Source organism: Neoarius graeffei, chromosome 13 (genome assembly GCF_027579695.1).
Source record: "Neoarius graeffei isolate fNeoGra1 chromosome 13, fNeoGra1.pri, whole genome shotgun sequence".
NCBI classification, from domain to species: Eukaryota; Metazoa; Chordata; class Actinopteri; order Siluriformes; family Ariidae; genus Neoarius; species Neoarius graeffei.
The window spans coordinates 34127161-34140599 of record NC_083581.1 but is presented as its reverse complement, the minus strand read 5'-3'; the positions used below and the strand labels follow the sequence as shown (position 1 = coordinate 34140599).

Below are 13439 nucleotides of genomic sequence, written 5' to 3'. Positions count from 1 at the left end.
CGTTATTTAGTGCAATTGGAATAACAGCTTGTGAAATGTCTAGTACGCTATTATTATCACAAAGCAACTGTTAGATAAAAACGTCAACCAATATGAGACAGTGTTTGTTGGCATATGATTTTGAACAATGCATTACCTCTTAAAATAGTAAAGCTTATTTACCTGTTTATCAGATCAAGCTGATATCGAAATGTGTATCATGTAGAAAGAAACATGGACTATATGTATATTTTTCTCATATTGGTCCCAGACATGTCACAGTGCAAACCAGGGACGGTAAAACTGCAAACATTTAAAACATCCTGCCTTAAATGCCATGGCCGACGTCTCCACTGGTCATACGGTAAATGATTCTGGGATATCAGTAACGTGTGGCAGCTGTAAACCCGTCAAGTCAAATGGCTGATATCCTAAGTCATGGATTAATTCATTAGTGTTGCTGCCTTGGTGTCGAGCCTGAATGCTGTCACAGAGGTTTTGGCCAGAAAGAAAAATTACATAGAAGAGGGAGATGGTTACGTAGAAAATGTACATATTACACAAATAATATATTTCCAAAATTATCCAGTAAAATCTGAGAAAAGTATGTATTTTCATGCAATCACATGAAAAGAACACAAAGGCTTGTTGAACGTCTCTGTTTTGTCCTTGTTTGGTTTGTAGCCCAAGGACTGAGCTCCCTCTGTGTTTGTCCTCACTGGGTCGTTTTGCAGTGTGACGTGCTCTCTCATTGTGCTTTTGTGTTTATTCGCAAAGTTCCACTTTATTAAACACCCATACAGAAAGTGCTCATGAGGCGAGCCAGCAGCAACTCAGCATCAAAACTTGCTGATGTTGGACCGGATCACCCTCTACAGGAATCGGAGGGCTGTGAGGAGAGAGAAGTGAACAGAGAGTAAAGAGGAGAATGGAGAAAGGAAGAAAGAAATGCACACCGTCTGATATCCATGTGCGGTCACACAAGTGTGCTGAGCGTCATGTGCACCTCGTCTCTGATGGTGATTGAAACCCCGTCTAGTCCATGAACTATGTATCCCAGCTCTCTCTCAGGGGGTTCCTCTGGCCCGGGATTTGGCAGATCAGTATTTGATGCTTTATCCTCATTGTTGTCTGCCTGCTCCTCCACCTCCTCCTCCTCCTCCTCATCCTCCTCGGTGATGGAGAACAGGCGGTTAGAATTGCCAGGCCTGTCTACTGGTGGCTGATAATGACACTGTCCATTCAGCAGCTTCCGTAGGGGCATGAGTGGCATGATGTCCTCCCCCAGCAGCTCCTGTTTGCGATGACGGAAATCACTCTGGCGTTTGAGCCTCTTAAACTCACTGAAGGCTGAAATAGAGTTCTGGTACAGACTAAGAGCAATAGCATGAGCCTTGTCCGCCTTGGCCAAAAGCACAGCATGGCAACGCAGAACCACTGCCTTGTGCTTGACCTGGTGCCGGTAGATCCAGGCCAAGATCTTGGGCCGGTAGGGGTCTGTTGTGCAGTAGGTGATCCGGTTAAGAGTGTAGAGGTGTGGGGGTTTCCTGCGGCAACCCATGCGTATGCCGTGTGGCCCTACACTCAGCTTCATCTTGATGCTCTGCTCACCGTAGTTGCTGGATGCCCAGATCTTGGCGACAGCATCATGCGTGCAGCCCTCACCCTTGGCCACGACAGTCACTACACTTCCCAGGTAGCGGACGCTGTATATGGGCTCTTCCTTGTTTAGCTCCACTTTCTGGCGCTTGCTGTGGAAAACCCCGGCGAGCCAGTGGAAGGGGCACTCGGGCACCAGGTCAGGGCACGACCTCAGCAGTGAGGACAACAGTGAGTGGTAGGTGAGTCCAGCGCTCAGGCTCTTTGCTTTGCTCTTGGAATCATCCTCCACCAGCATAAACTTGCTCCTCTTCCAGGGTAGCATGGTCCCAATTTGTCTGAGGGGCTCGGTGCCCCTCTGAAGGCAAACAAGCGAGTGTGTGTTTGTTGTGTACTGAGTGCCTGAGAGCAAGAGTAAGGAAAGCCGTTTTGTCACACATCGAAGAGAGACTGAGAGCAATGAGGCTCAGCTGGTCTGCTCCGAAGCTCGCTCACTCGCTCGCCCCTCCTTTCTCTCCTCCTCCTCTCCTTCTGGTCTGTTTACATCACACAGAGAGAGAGAGAGAGAGAGAGTAATGATCAGAGCTGGGCTCCCAGCCCAATGTCTCAGCATCATTTATCTTAACTCTTCCTGCCCCTCATCTGCTTCTACCATCAATAAGTCCAACAGTGAAGTATCTAGAAGCGTGGTAATTCTTTTGCTCTTTTCATCTCTCGTTTTTAACCAATTCATGGTGGGTCTCTTGACCATTGAGACAGTGATGTGTCGCTATAACTCTAAAACAACTATTTATAGCAATTCTTGAAAAAGTCAAGTAGAAAGTATATCAATTCCTTGACAAATGGGAAATAAGGTGAACATGAAGACCTGATTCACAGTGAACATCTCTTCAGATAATTTTTATACAAACACAACCAATTCATACAAATCCATCCATCCATTATCTGTAACAAACTATTAATGTTATACATCATCCTGCATAAGTATTCACCCCCTTGAACTTTTGCACATTTTGTGTTACCAGCTAGAATGGTGGCGCAGCAGATAGTGTTGCCGCCTCACAACTCCAGGGTCCCCAGTTCTACCTTGAGGTTAGGTTACTGACGGTGCAGTTTTTCACATGTTCTCCCCGTTCTTATCTGGGTTCACTAGTTTCCTTACATATTCCAAAAACATACAGGATGCAGCTAGGTGGATTGGCTATACTAAACTGCCCATAGCTGTGCATATGTGTGTATATGGTGCCCTGAAATGGACTGGCATCCCATCCAGGTGAATTCCAACACCTTGTGACCAGTGTTCCCAGGATAGGCCCGAGATCAAACTTGAGCCTGACCAGGATGGCTGCTGAAGATGAATGAATGAATGAACAACCTGAAATATTTCAATTTCAGGTTGTTCATTCATTCATTCATTCATTCATCTTAGGACTTAGTTATGATTTTACCATTTGATTTATACAATATATCCAAGAATTGAATGTGCAAAATATTACAAAAAAATACATTTGTTGGGTGCATAAGTATTCATCTCTGGGTCAATGCTTGGTAGAACCCGAATTGCCTAACCCTAGCTTCCTGCTATATCAGCTGCAAGACTTCTAGGATATGTCCCTAGCATCTTTGCACATCTGTATCCTGATATTCTTTGCTTCTTTGTGGCAAAATTTCTCCAGAGCTTTCATACTGAATAGAGACGAAATTTTCTTCAACAAGTCTTGCCACAGATTTTCAACTGGACTGAGGTCTGGGCTGTCACTGCTATTTCATTATTAGGGGCTATTTTGTTTAGATTCCTGATCTCAATTAAGTAGATATTAGTTCCAGAATTGAGTGCCACAAAAGGTGTGAAAATTTAAGGAAGGAGGATGAGTAATTAGTTTAATACTCTAAAGAATAATTTGTCAGAGTGGAAATAGCACTGCTATTAGTTGCTCTGATCTGTTTTGGCAGTACATCTGTCTATTTCATGCAGAACAACACAGGGGAAAATGGTTTACTTCAATCTTACTCACTTACTCAAATGACTTGCTGATCTTTTTACACTTCATTAATTTTTATTAGCATAGAGATTGAAAGAATGTAGCTGCAGTTGTTTGTCATATACAATGTCATATTGTAATTCCACATCTGTGATACATTGCTTCTGCAGTATTGTCCATGTGTTCATTTGCTAAACATCTCTGGCAGCCATCATTTCATTTATATAATCCCTGAGCGATTTCCATGTCTTTTCTCCTGAAGTCTGAAGTATATAATAGCAGACATGGATCTCGAGGGACGCTGTTCAGTCGGTCAGGTCAGCAGTGATGAATCATACACAGCAGAATTTCTATTAGCTGAAGGGTGTGAGAAAGGGGATTGCGGTGTTGGGGGTGGGGTTGGAGGAAGGAGGGGGTGGACATGTCCAGTTGAGATGAGATCTCAATGTAATGGATGTGCTGAAGTCCCATCTGAGTTCCCAGCTAGTGATTATTTGCCAGTAGTAGGGCAGTTGGAGCTCTCGTGGACCAGTGGAGTGTCAAAACCAATTTTATAAGAAGCAGGGGATAGCAAGAGTGACAAATAATGAGACATGGGGGACTAAAATCTCACATTCACACTAGTAATAAGATATGGTTACACAACATTGCCAATGACCCACGTATCATGAGCCGCACTGATTCCATTCTATTTAAATTTGTTGATTGTCAAAGTGTTTGTATTTTTTAACTGACAAGATTAGACTACTACATTAATTACACATACTAGAGCGGTGGTTACAATTATCGACAGTCCATAACTATCGACACCTTTTCAGACTTACTAATAAAAAACAATTTTACAAAGGTGAGTTTCAGTTACAACAGTTATTATTGGTTACTTAATCAACCGGAAAACCCACCTCGCCCTTTGATCTTGTCGTCTGATGACGCAGCTCATTACCTGAGATGGAATTTTTTTCAGCACGATCAGCAATTTGAGGAAAACCCAGATGTTATCATCGCAGGTAAGCATGGTGGAAAGATCATGGACATGTTTTTACTGATCAAATTCACAGATATTTCATGATCTCCTTGTCAAAACCTACTTTCTTTCTTACTCTTTCATTTGACTATCACCATTTTGTATCTAAACGCGCGTTTGAGAAGTCACGTGAGGTGTCGATAATAGTGATCACTTTCATCGGTGTCTACCATTATCGACACCCTGTGGAATTAAGGGACATTTACAACTGTTATGGATTGATCTTTGTGTAACATTGTTGAAGTAATGTTGAGCATTAATTGAAATTTTATTTAAAATTGAGGAAGAAACATGTCTCCTAAACATCGACATTGATATATTTGGGTCATTCCATGCCAAATCAACAAGAGGTTATGCTCGACCATCTCAGATTTCAATGAAATTTGGAGGGCTCAGAGATACTATTAAAAGAAGTTAATCCCCAAAACTTGAGCTTCCTATCACCAATGGTTGCTGAGAGAGTGTATTTAACTTACAATTTCTGTTGTATGTTAGTTTATGGCAGTCAGAATCTTTCTTTAGTCCAATTCCTATAGAACAGGGAGGAAGTTCAGCCATTTCTAGATGTCTAAGAACAAACTCATTTATACTGATCTCAAATTGAAAGCAACTACAATTAAATTCCCTAGTCAACTATTCAAAATATTCAATCCTTGCAAAGAAACACATTCAGTTAATAACATTGGTAAATTTTCTCAGTGCTCTGTATTACAATGTATTTAATATAATCCAAGCAATATAATGTTATCTGAACAAGTATGCAGTTTACAGACTAAAACTATAAGATATGAGTCACCTGTTCTGGTATCAAAGGTCACCTATTGTGCTGTGTTAATATTGATAAGGCTGGCTGTTGACTGGTACACAATAGCTGGTCATTGATTGCTAATGTTACACAGTCTTAGATTAAAATCAATTTACAAATAATTAATACTGAGCATTAATTGAAATTTTATTTAAAATTGAGGAAGAAACATGTCTCCTAACCTACTTGAGCCTTATTGAAGCATTTATTAACCCTCAAATATCAGTTATATGAAAATATATCAAAAATTCGAATTTGGTGAAAATGGATTTTTTTAAACCCCTGTAGTTTAAAAATACTTGAGAGACACAGAACAAAAATTTGGAAATATAAAATATGGATCTTGGGGATTACTGAAAAAATGTACAAGTTCTTAACTGCTATCCCACATTGCATTTCTTGCTACTGAAAATGGCATGTTTTAGAAATTGGCGAATTTCAAAACCCTATTACAGACATACTAGGAATAGTGGAGACTTGGTAAAACTGAAATTGGTAGATATATCTGTGTAGATTTGAATAACATTCTTAGTTTAAGCATTACTGCCACAGGCAAGCTTCCAGAATGAATTAAAAATGCAAAAAATGCAAATTTGTCTTTTTAATTTCCTTGTTAAAATCACCATCTAATATACAATGACCATTGAAACTCTAAGTTGAAGCTTGTAGTACAAGACATTGAGTCTCTCTGTGCAAAATTTTAGGTTTCTATCTTGCATAATAAAGATTATATTACACTTTGAAATATGTATGTTTTGAGCAAAATGCAAAAAAATCGAACAATTCAAATGCCTGTATCTCTGAAACCGTTGGAGATAGGAAGCTCAAATTTTGGGGATTAACTTCTTTTAATAGTATCTCTGAGCCCTCCAAATTTCATTGAAATCTGAGCTGGTCGAGCATAAATTTGTCAGATATTTGTTGATTTGGCATGGAATGACCCATTTATATAAAATATATTTTGTACTAAATATAAGTCTATGTAAAACAAATTTTAAATAAGAACTGCTTTGTTAACTTAATACCACATACCAATTATTTTTTTTTATAAATAATCATCTGGGTGTCGATAACTGTGGACAAAGGTGTCAATACTTGTGGAACGGTGTCACGTGATCTGATACACTAAGTAATCAAGAATCAACAAATTTTTTTTCCAGTGGAAGTTTGAGTAATTATTCATACACAATTTATGTATTGAAAGTCTTTTCTACTTTTGCAATGGCCAAAAGATTGTTTAGGTGTCGAAAATTGGAGCCGCCACTCTATTACCGGTATGTATCATTTTTCTTTTTCGCTGCCTTCATATGTCCTGTCCTTATCTCTCCTGCCTTCTCTCTCTAACCTAATGCAAAGAAACCTTACATACACTGCAACATGTGTGTAATCAGTGGAGCACAGTGAGGTCTGGAAGGATGAATTACATCCAGCTTCATCTGTCTGGTCACCTGATAATTGGATTGCACTGATTCTCTCAAGGAAAATGACTTCACAATTTTTTTTGATAGTTCATCCAGTAATAGTCTTGTGGTTGTCCAATTAAATGCTCTTTAGAAAGTGGAGGTGGGTCTTGCTCTACAGGAGCAGCTCGTCAGCAGGAAACATGGTTCATTGGTGCATTTTTTATTTTATTTTTTATTTTTTTGTCATGATTCCCATTTTGCTTGTTAAGAAAAAAAATAGCTGGTGTATAGGCTTTTCAAAGAAAGTGAAACTTTTTTTCAGGAGTGTTTTACCAACTTGTGGCTGTTTACTGCTGGACTGTTGCTTCCTCTAACTGATCAAGAATGCTGTTCCACCTGTATGCCCTGTCAAGGAGTCTCTATGACTAAAAGTAATATATATGATCTGACATTCAGACCTGTCAGATGCCTCTCCAGCTCTCTGTCACCATCTGAATTGATGATTGACCTCAGCTCAAATAGCTTGGCTAGGATATCATACTGGAGAAAGTGAACAGGGATGGGTGAAGGCAGAGCTGAGAAATCCTCCAAAAAGGCTTTCCTTCATCTCTTTGCTAATCTAGCTAGTTGGCTAAGCTACTGTCAAGTTTCTTTAGATCTGACCGAAGAAACACTACTGACTGTTATATTGCATTACAGGCATTTAGCAGACGCTCTTATCCAGACCAACATACCCAGAGCAGCTTGAGGAGCAGTTGGGTGTTAGGTGCCTTGCTCAAGGGCACTTCAGCCATTCCTGCTGATCCAGGGAATCAAACCAGCAACCTTTTGGTCCCACAGCTGCTTCTCTAACCATTAGGCCATGGCTTCCCCCTGTTATGAATCAGTTAGGATGCATGAACATATGGAATCAAATTACTGTGGACTTTAAATGTGAGAAGTCGTGTGGTGTTTAGCTCTATCTATCATCTACGATGTTTGGCTCACCTGAGGTTTGGTCCCAAAAGTGGACAGTATTTTTTTTTTCTAAACTGTTTGAAGCAATGTTCAACATTTTTAGCTCTTTTTTAATCCTCTCTGAAATACACACACTCGTACCATCCATACAGCATCATTGGAAACTGTGTGGAGGAAAGCAAAGGAGAGTCAAAATAGTCCATTAAGTGATACAGAGATCTGACTAGAAACTGTTGGTTTGTGTGAACACACGTGCTCAGTTTTCTTGGACATGAGCCGAGTGTGTGACAACATGGAAAAAAAAAGAGCTACAGAAGATTAACGTGCAGGGCAGATCTCAGCCATGCCTCTCTGGCCTTTCCTGAGATTGATGAATGTGGCTTGTATTGACTGAGCTGCCACTGAAGTTAACGCTGCAGAGCAGGGACAAGGGAAAGCCAAGGAATGAAATTAGGAAATGCCTGAGGAAAAGTTAACCCAGAGACATTCGTTTTCCATGATGAGCTTCACTTTTTTTGCTGTTTTTCCTCTTCTGAAGTGAATAAGCCACAAATATAAGAAACTCAAAATAACTTTCAGAAGGCCAGCAATTTTTTTTTAATCAGAATGACTTATCACACAGTAGGAGAGAACCAGTACAACTGTGACTTTTTTTTTTGAGTTAAAATAGGCAAAGATAGTTTAAATGACAGACTTCCCTAACAAGTCAAGTCACGTCAAGTTTATTTGTATAGCGCGTTTAACAATAAACATTGTCGCAAAGCAGCTTTACAGAATTTGAACGACTTAAAATATGAGCTAATTTAATCCCTAATCTATCCCCAATGAGCACGCCTGTGGCGACGGTGGCAAGGAAAAACTCCCTCAGACGACATGAGAAAGAAACCTCGAGAGGAACCAGACTCAAAAGGGAACCCATCCTCATTTGAGCAACAACAGACAACATGACTATAACATTAACAGTCCTAACATAAAGTCAGCTTCATTGATGCTATAAACCCCCCACCGACGGAAACCCGAGCGCAAAACCATTCACAACTGCAGTCCCAAAGTCAGCAAGTCAACTGCAGCCCTAAAGTCAGCAAGTCAACTGCAGCCCTAAAGTCAGCAAGTCAACTACAACATCCCTGCGCCCGAAATCACTCCCTACTCACGATATAGTGGACTATATAGTGGACTATATAGTGAGTTTGCCATTTTGTAGTGCTGTCCAAATGTATAGTGAGCATTATTACACCCTATATAATGCACTCAAAGTATCCCACAATGCATCACAAAAAGTAGCATACAACCGATGGTCACTTACCAGGCAATATATCCCATCATGCATTGTGGTAGCACTGAAAGAAATCAAATCAAAAGCCTCAAATTTGATTTAATAAAAGGCAGTGGCAAAGAAGAAAGTATTAATAGAATGCCTTTATTGTCACTGCACAAATGTACAACGAAATTTAGTTCATCATAGGAGAGCAAAGCTGCTGCGTACATGCAAGTCACCGCTCAGGCACTTCAGCCCAAGGCCGTCCCATGTTAACCTAACTGCATGTCTTTGGGCTGTGGGAGAAACCGGAGCACCCAGAGGAAACCCACGCAGACACAGGGAGAACATGCAAACTCCACACAGAAAGACCCCCATCAGCCGCTGGGCTCAAACCCAGAACCTTCCTACTGTGAGGCAACAGCGTTAACCACTACACCACCGTGCCACCTAGTATTCAGCCTTGATTTAAAAAAAACTGAAAGATGCAGGTACTTTGTCTTTATTAATGTGGGAAATACGCTCAGTATAATATGGATTTATCACAAAAACACATGCATGTATTTATTATTTTGAAACCGACCAGCCAACTGATCTGGCACGTTTTAATTGTGCGACAGTAATAATGTAAATAATGGTGCAGCGGAGTAGTGTCTGGAAGCGTTTTTTTATTTTATCAATGAGCTCACTATATAGTCCTCTATATAGTAATTCCCTATATAGGGAGTAGTGAACGAGTGAGTGATTTCAGACACAGGGCATGTTGCTTCTTTAATCAGGTGCAGGTTTACCCATAGCATCAGCGAATACTATTCATTTTCACTGAAACCAAAAGAGCCCTGTGTTACAATTACACAAGCAAAGTGCCAAAACTATAACATCACAGAAGTGAACATTACTTCATAAAACACTGTAAACTTACATACTCATCAGCAAAAATCAAAGCTACAGTGGTGCTTGAAAGTTTGTGAACCCTTTCGAATTTTCTATATTTCTGCATAAATATGACCTAAAACATCATCAGATTTTCACACAAGTCCTAAAAGTAGATAAAGAGAACCCAGTTAAACAAATGAGACAAAAATATTATACTTGGTCATTTATTTATTGAGGAAAATGATCCAATATTACATACAGTATCTTGAGTGGCAAAAGTATGTGAACCTTTGCTTTCAGTATCTGGTGTGACCCCCTTGTGCAGCAATAACTGCAACTAAATGTTTCCGGTAACTGTTGATCAGTCCTGCACACCGGCTTGGAGGAATTTTAGCCCGTTCCTCCGTACAGAACAGCTTCAACTCTGGGATGTTGGTGGGTTTCCTCACTTGAACTGCTTGCTTTAAGTCCTTCCACAACACTTTGATTGGATTAAGGTCAGGACTTTGACTTGGCCATTCCAAAACATTAACTTTATTCTTCTTTAACAATTTTTTGGTAGAATAACTTGTGTGCTTAGGGTTGTTGTCTTGCTGCATGACCCACCTTCTCTTGAGATTCAGTTCATGGACAGATGTCCTGACATTTTCCTTTAGAATTCGCTGGTATAATTCAGAATTCATTGTTCCATCAATGATGGCAAGCCGTCCTGGCCCAGACGCAACAAAACAGGCCCAAACCATGATACTACCACCACCATGTTTCACAGTTGGGATAAAGTTCTTATGCTGAAATGCAGTGTTTTCCTTTCTCCAAACATAATGCTTCTCATTTAAACCAAAAAGTTCTATTTTGGTCTCATCCGTCCACAAAACATTTTTCCAATAGCCTTCTGGCTTGTCCACGTGATCTTGAGCAAACTGCAGACGAGCAGCAATGTTCTTTTTGGAGAGCAGTGGCTTTCTCCTTGCAACCCTGCCATGCACACCATTGTTGTTCAGTGTTCTCCTGATGGTGGACTCATGAACACTAACGTTAGCCAATGTGAGAGAGGCCTTCAGTTGCTTAGAAGTTATCCTGGGGTCCTTTGTGACCTCGCCAACTATTACACGCCTTGCTCTTGGAGTGATTTTTGTTGGGTCGACCACTCCTGGGGAGGGTAACAATGGTCTTGAATTTCCTCCATTTGTACACAATCTGTCTGTCTGTGGATTGGTGGAGTCCAAACTCTTTAGAGATGGTTTTGTAACTTTTTCCAGCCTGATGAGCATCAGCAATGCTTTTTCTGAGGTCCTCAGAAATCCCCTTTGTTTGTGCCATGATACACTTCCACAAACATGTGTTGTGAAGATCAGACTTTGATAGATCCCTGTTCTTTAAATAAAACAGGGTGCCAGCTTATGCCTGATTGTCATCCCATTGATTGAAAACACCTGACTCTAATTTCACCTTCAAATTAACTGCTAATCCTAGAGGTTCACATACTTTTGCCACTCACAGATATGTAATATTGGATCATTTTCCTCAATAAATAAATGACCAAGTATAATATTTTGTCTCATTTGTTGAACTGAGTTCTCTTTATCTACCTTTAGCACTTATGTGAAAATCTGATAATGTTTTAGGTCATATTTATGCAGAAATATAGAAAATTCTAAAGGGTTCACAAACTTTCAAGCACCACTGTAAACCACCGAACATTCATTACTCCATGTGTGATATACTTTTGAGGATGGATAAAAAATATCTATTCATTATCCATAACCGCTTATCCTGTGCAGGGTCGCAGGCGAGCTGAAGCCTATCCCAGCTGACTATGGGCGAGAGGTGGGGTACACCCTGGACAAGTTGCCAGATCACCGCAGGGCTGACACATTGAGACAAACAACCATTCACACTCATGTTCACACCTACGGTCAATGTTAGAGCCACCAATTAGCCTAACCTGCATGTCTTTGGACTGTGGGGGAAACCGGAGCACCCGGAGGAAACCCACGCGGACACGGGGAGAACATGCAAACTCCACACAGAAAGACCCTCATCAGCCACTGGCCTCAAACTCAGAACCTTCTTGCTGTGAGGCGACAGTGCTAACCACTACACCACCGTACCACCGGATAAGAAAATGTCATATTTTAAGCACATGTAGAAAACACATGTGGAACTCAAAGAAGGAATTCAAAGATGTACTGTAATTGACGGATGATGCATATAGAGCTCATAAATCCTTCCCCCTGACCTAGTAACCATGTCTACTACGGTATGGCATATGGTTACTGTGTTCTAGCCATAATTCTGTCTTTTTTAGAAAAAGAATAATGTTATTAAGAGATCTCCACCACTTGCAGTGCATCCTTGATTTGATTTATTAGCTTTGCCATAGCAAGATCTATATATGTACATACATTATGGCTGGGAAACCACTACAGCTTGCGCCAATTACAGTGGCCCCATCATACCAAATCTGCATGTCTTTGAACTGTGGGGGAAACCAGAGCACCCAGAGGAAACCCACGCAGACATGGAGAGAACATGCAAACTCCACACAGAAAGGCCCCTGTCAGCTGCGAGGTTCGAACCTGGAACCTTCTTGCTGTGAGGTGACAGTGCTAACCACTACACCACCATCCTTACGAGCATTTGTGTGTACAGTCTGAGAGCCTCTGAAACAAGTTGTACAGTTATAACAGGTCTTAAAATTGTACTGTAGGTCACCCATGATTTTTCACAAACCTAGCACACAGAATTAACAAGCATAAACATAAAACCCCCACCTCTGCTAACAGTAAGTGTAGTGATAAGTGCAGACAGGAAAAACTATTAGAAAAATCCTTCAAGTAAAACTTTCCTTGCACAAACTATTTGTGATTTTCTCTCAAATAAACCCAGTGGACTTTTTTTTTTTCAAAATGACTCGGAGAAGTGAGGCACTGGTATACAGATGTAATGAAGTCACAGTTAGATGCTCTCCCCGACACAGAAAAATGTATCAGGCGTGCTCTGATCCAAGCGAATGCATTATTAAAGAAGGCTGTGTTGTAGAATGGCTCGTTGTCTACATATGAAAGCTGGGAGTGTGAGGGAATTAATTACGTGCCTGACTTTTACTAATGATGAATGGAAGCAAGCTAGAATGACAGACGGATCAGGCCTCATGTGAAGCAAATTATTCCCTCAAAATGATGAGCTCTCGTGGCAGAGCAGGCCATTTCTTTAAATAATTAAATAACACGAAAAGCTTTGTGGAAAATTTTATATTAAACAAGATGGATAATCTCTTGCAGATCTTTTTTTTTGTTGTTTGTTTGTTTTTTGTGATCTCACTATGCACTAAAGCTAGAATAATTAATATATAACCAAGTTGGGAAGTTGTGTAAAACATAAAAGAAAACATAATGTGGTGATTTGCAAATCATAGAAAGCCTATATTTCATTGAAAATAGTACAAAGACAACATATCAAATGTGGAAACTGAGAACATTTCATTGTTTTTTGAAAAATATATGCTCATTTTGAATTTGATGTCAGGAACACGCTTCAGAAAAGTTGGGACGGG

At 40.3% G+C, this 13439-nt stretch overlaps 1 protein-coding gene across 1 annotated transcript; it reads right to left on the bottom strand.

Annotated features, from left to right (window-relative positions):
* Positions 1-809: 809 nt before the first annotated feature.
* Positions 810-1958, bottom strand: fam43b (family with sequence similarity 43 member B). The gene has a single exon (XM_060936789.1). It carries the CDS (start codon positions 1901-1903, stop codon positions 956-958), a length of 948 nt encoding a protein of 315 aa, XP_060792772.1. The 5' UTR covers positions 1904-1958; the 3' UTR covers positions 810-955.
* Between the last annotated feature and the right edge of the window lie 11481 nt (positions 1959-13439).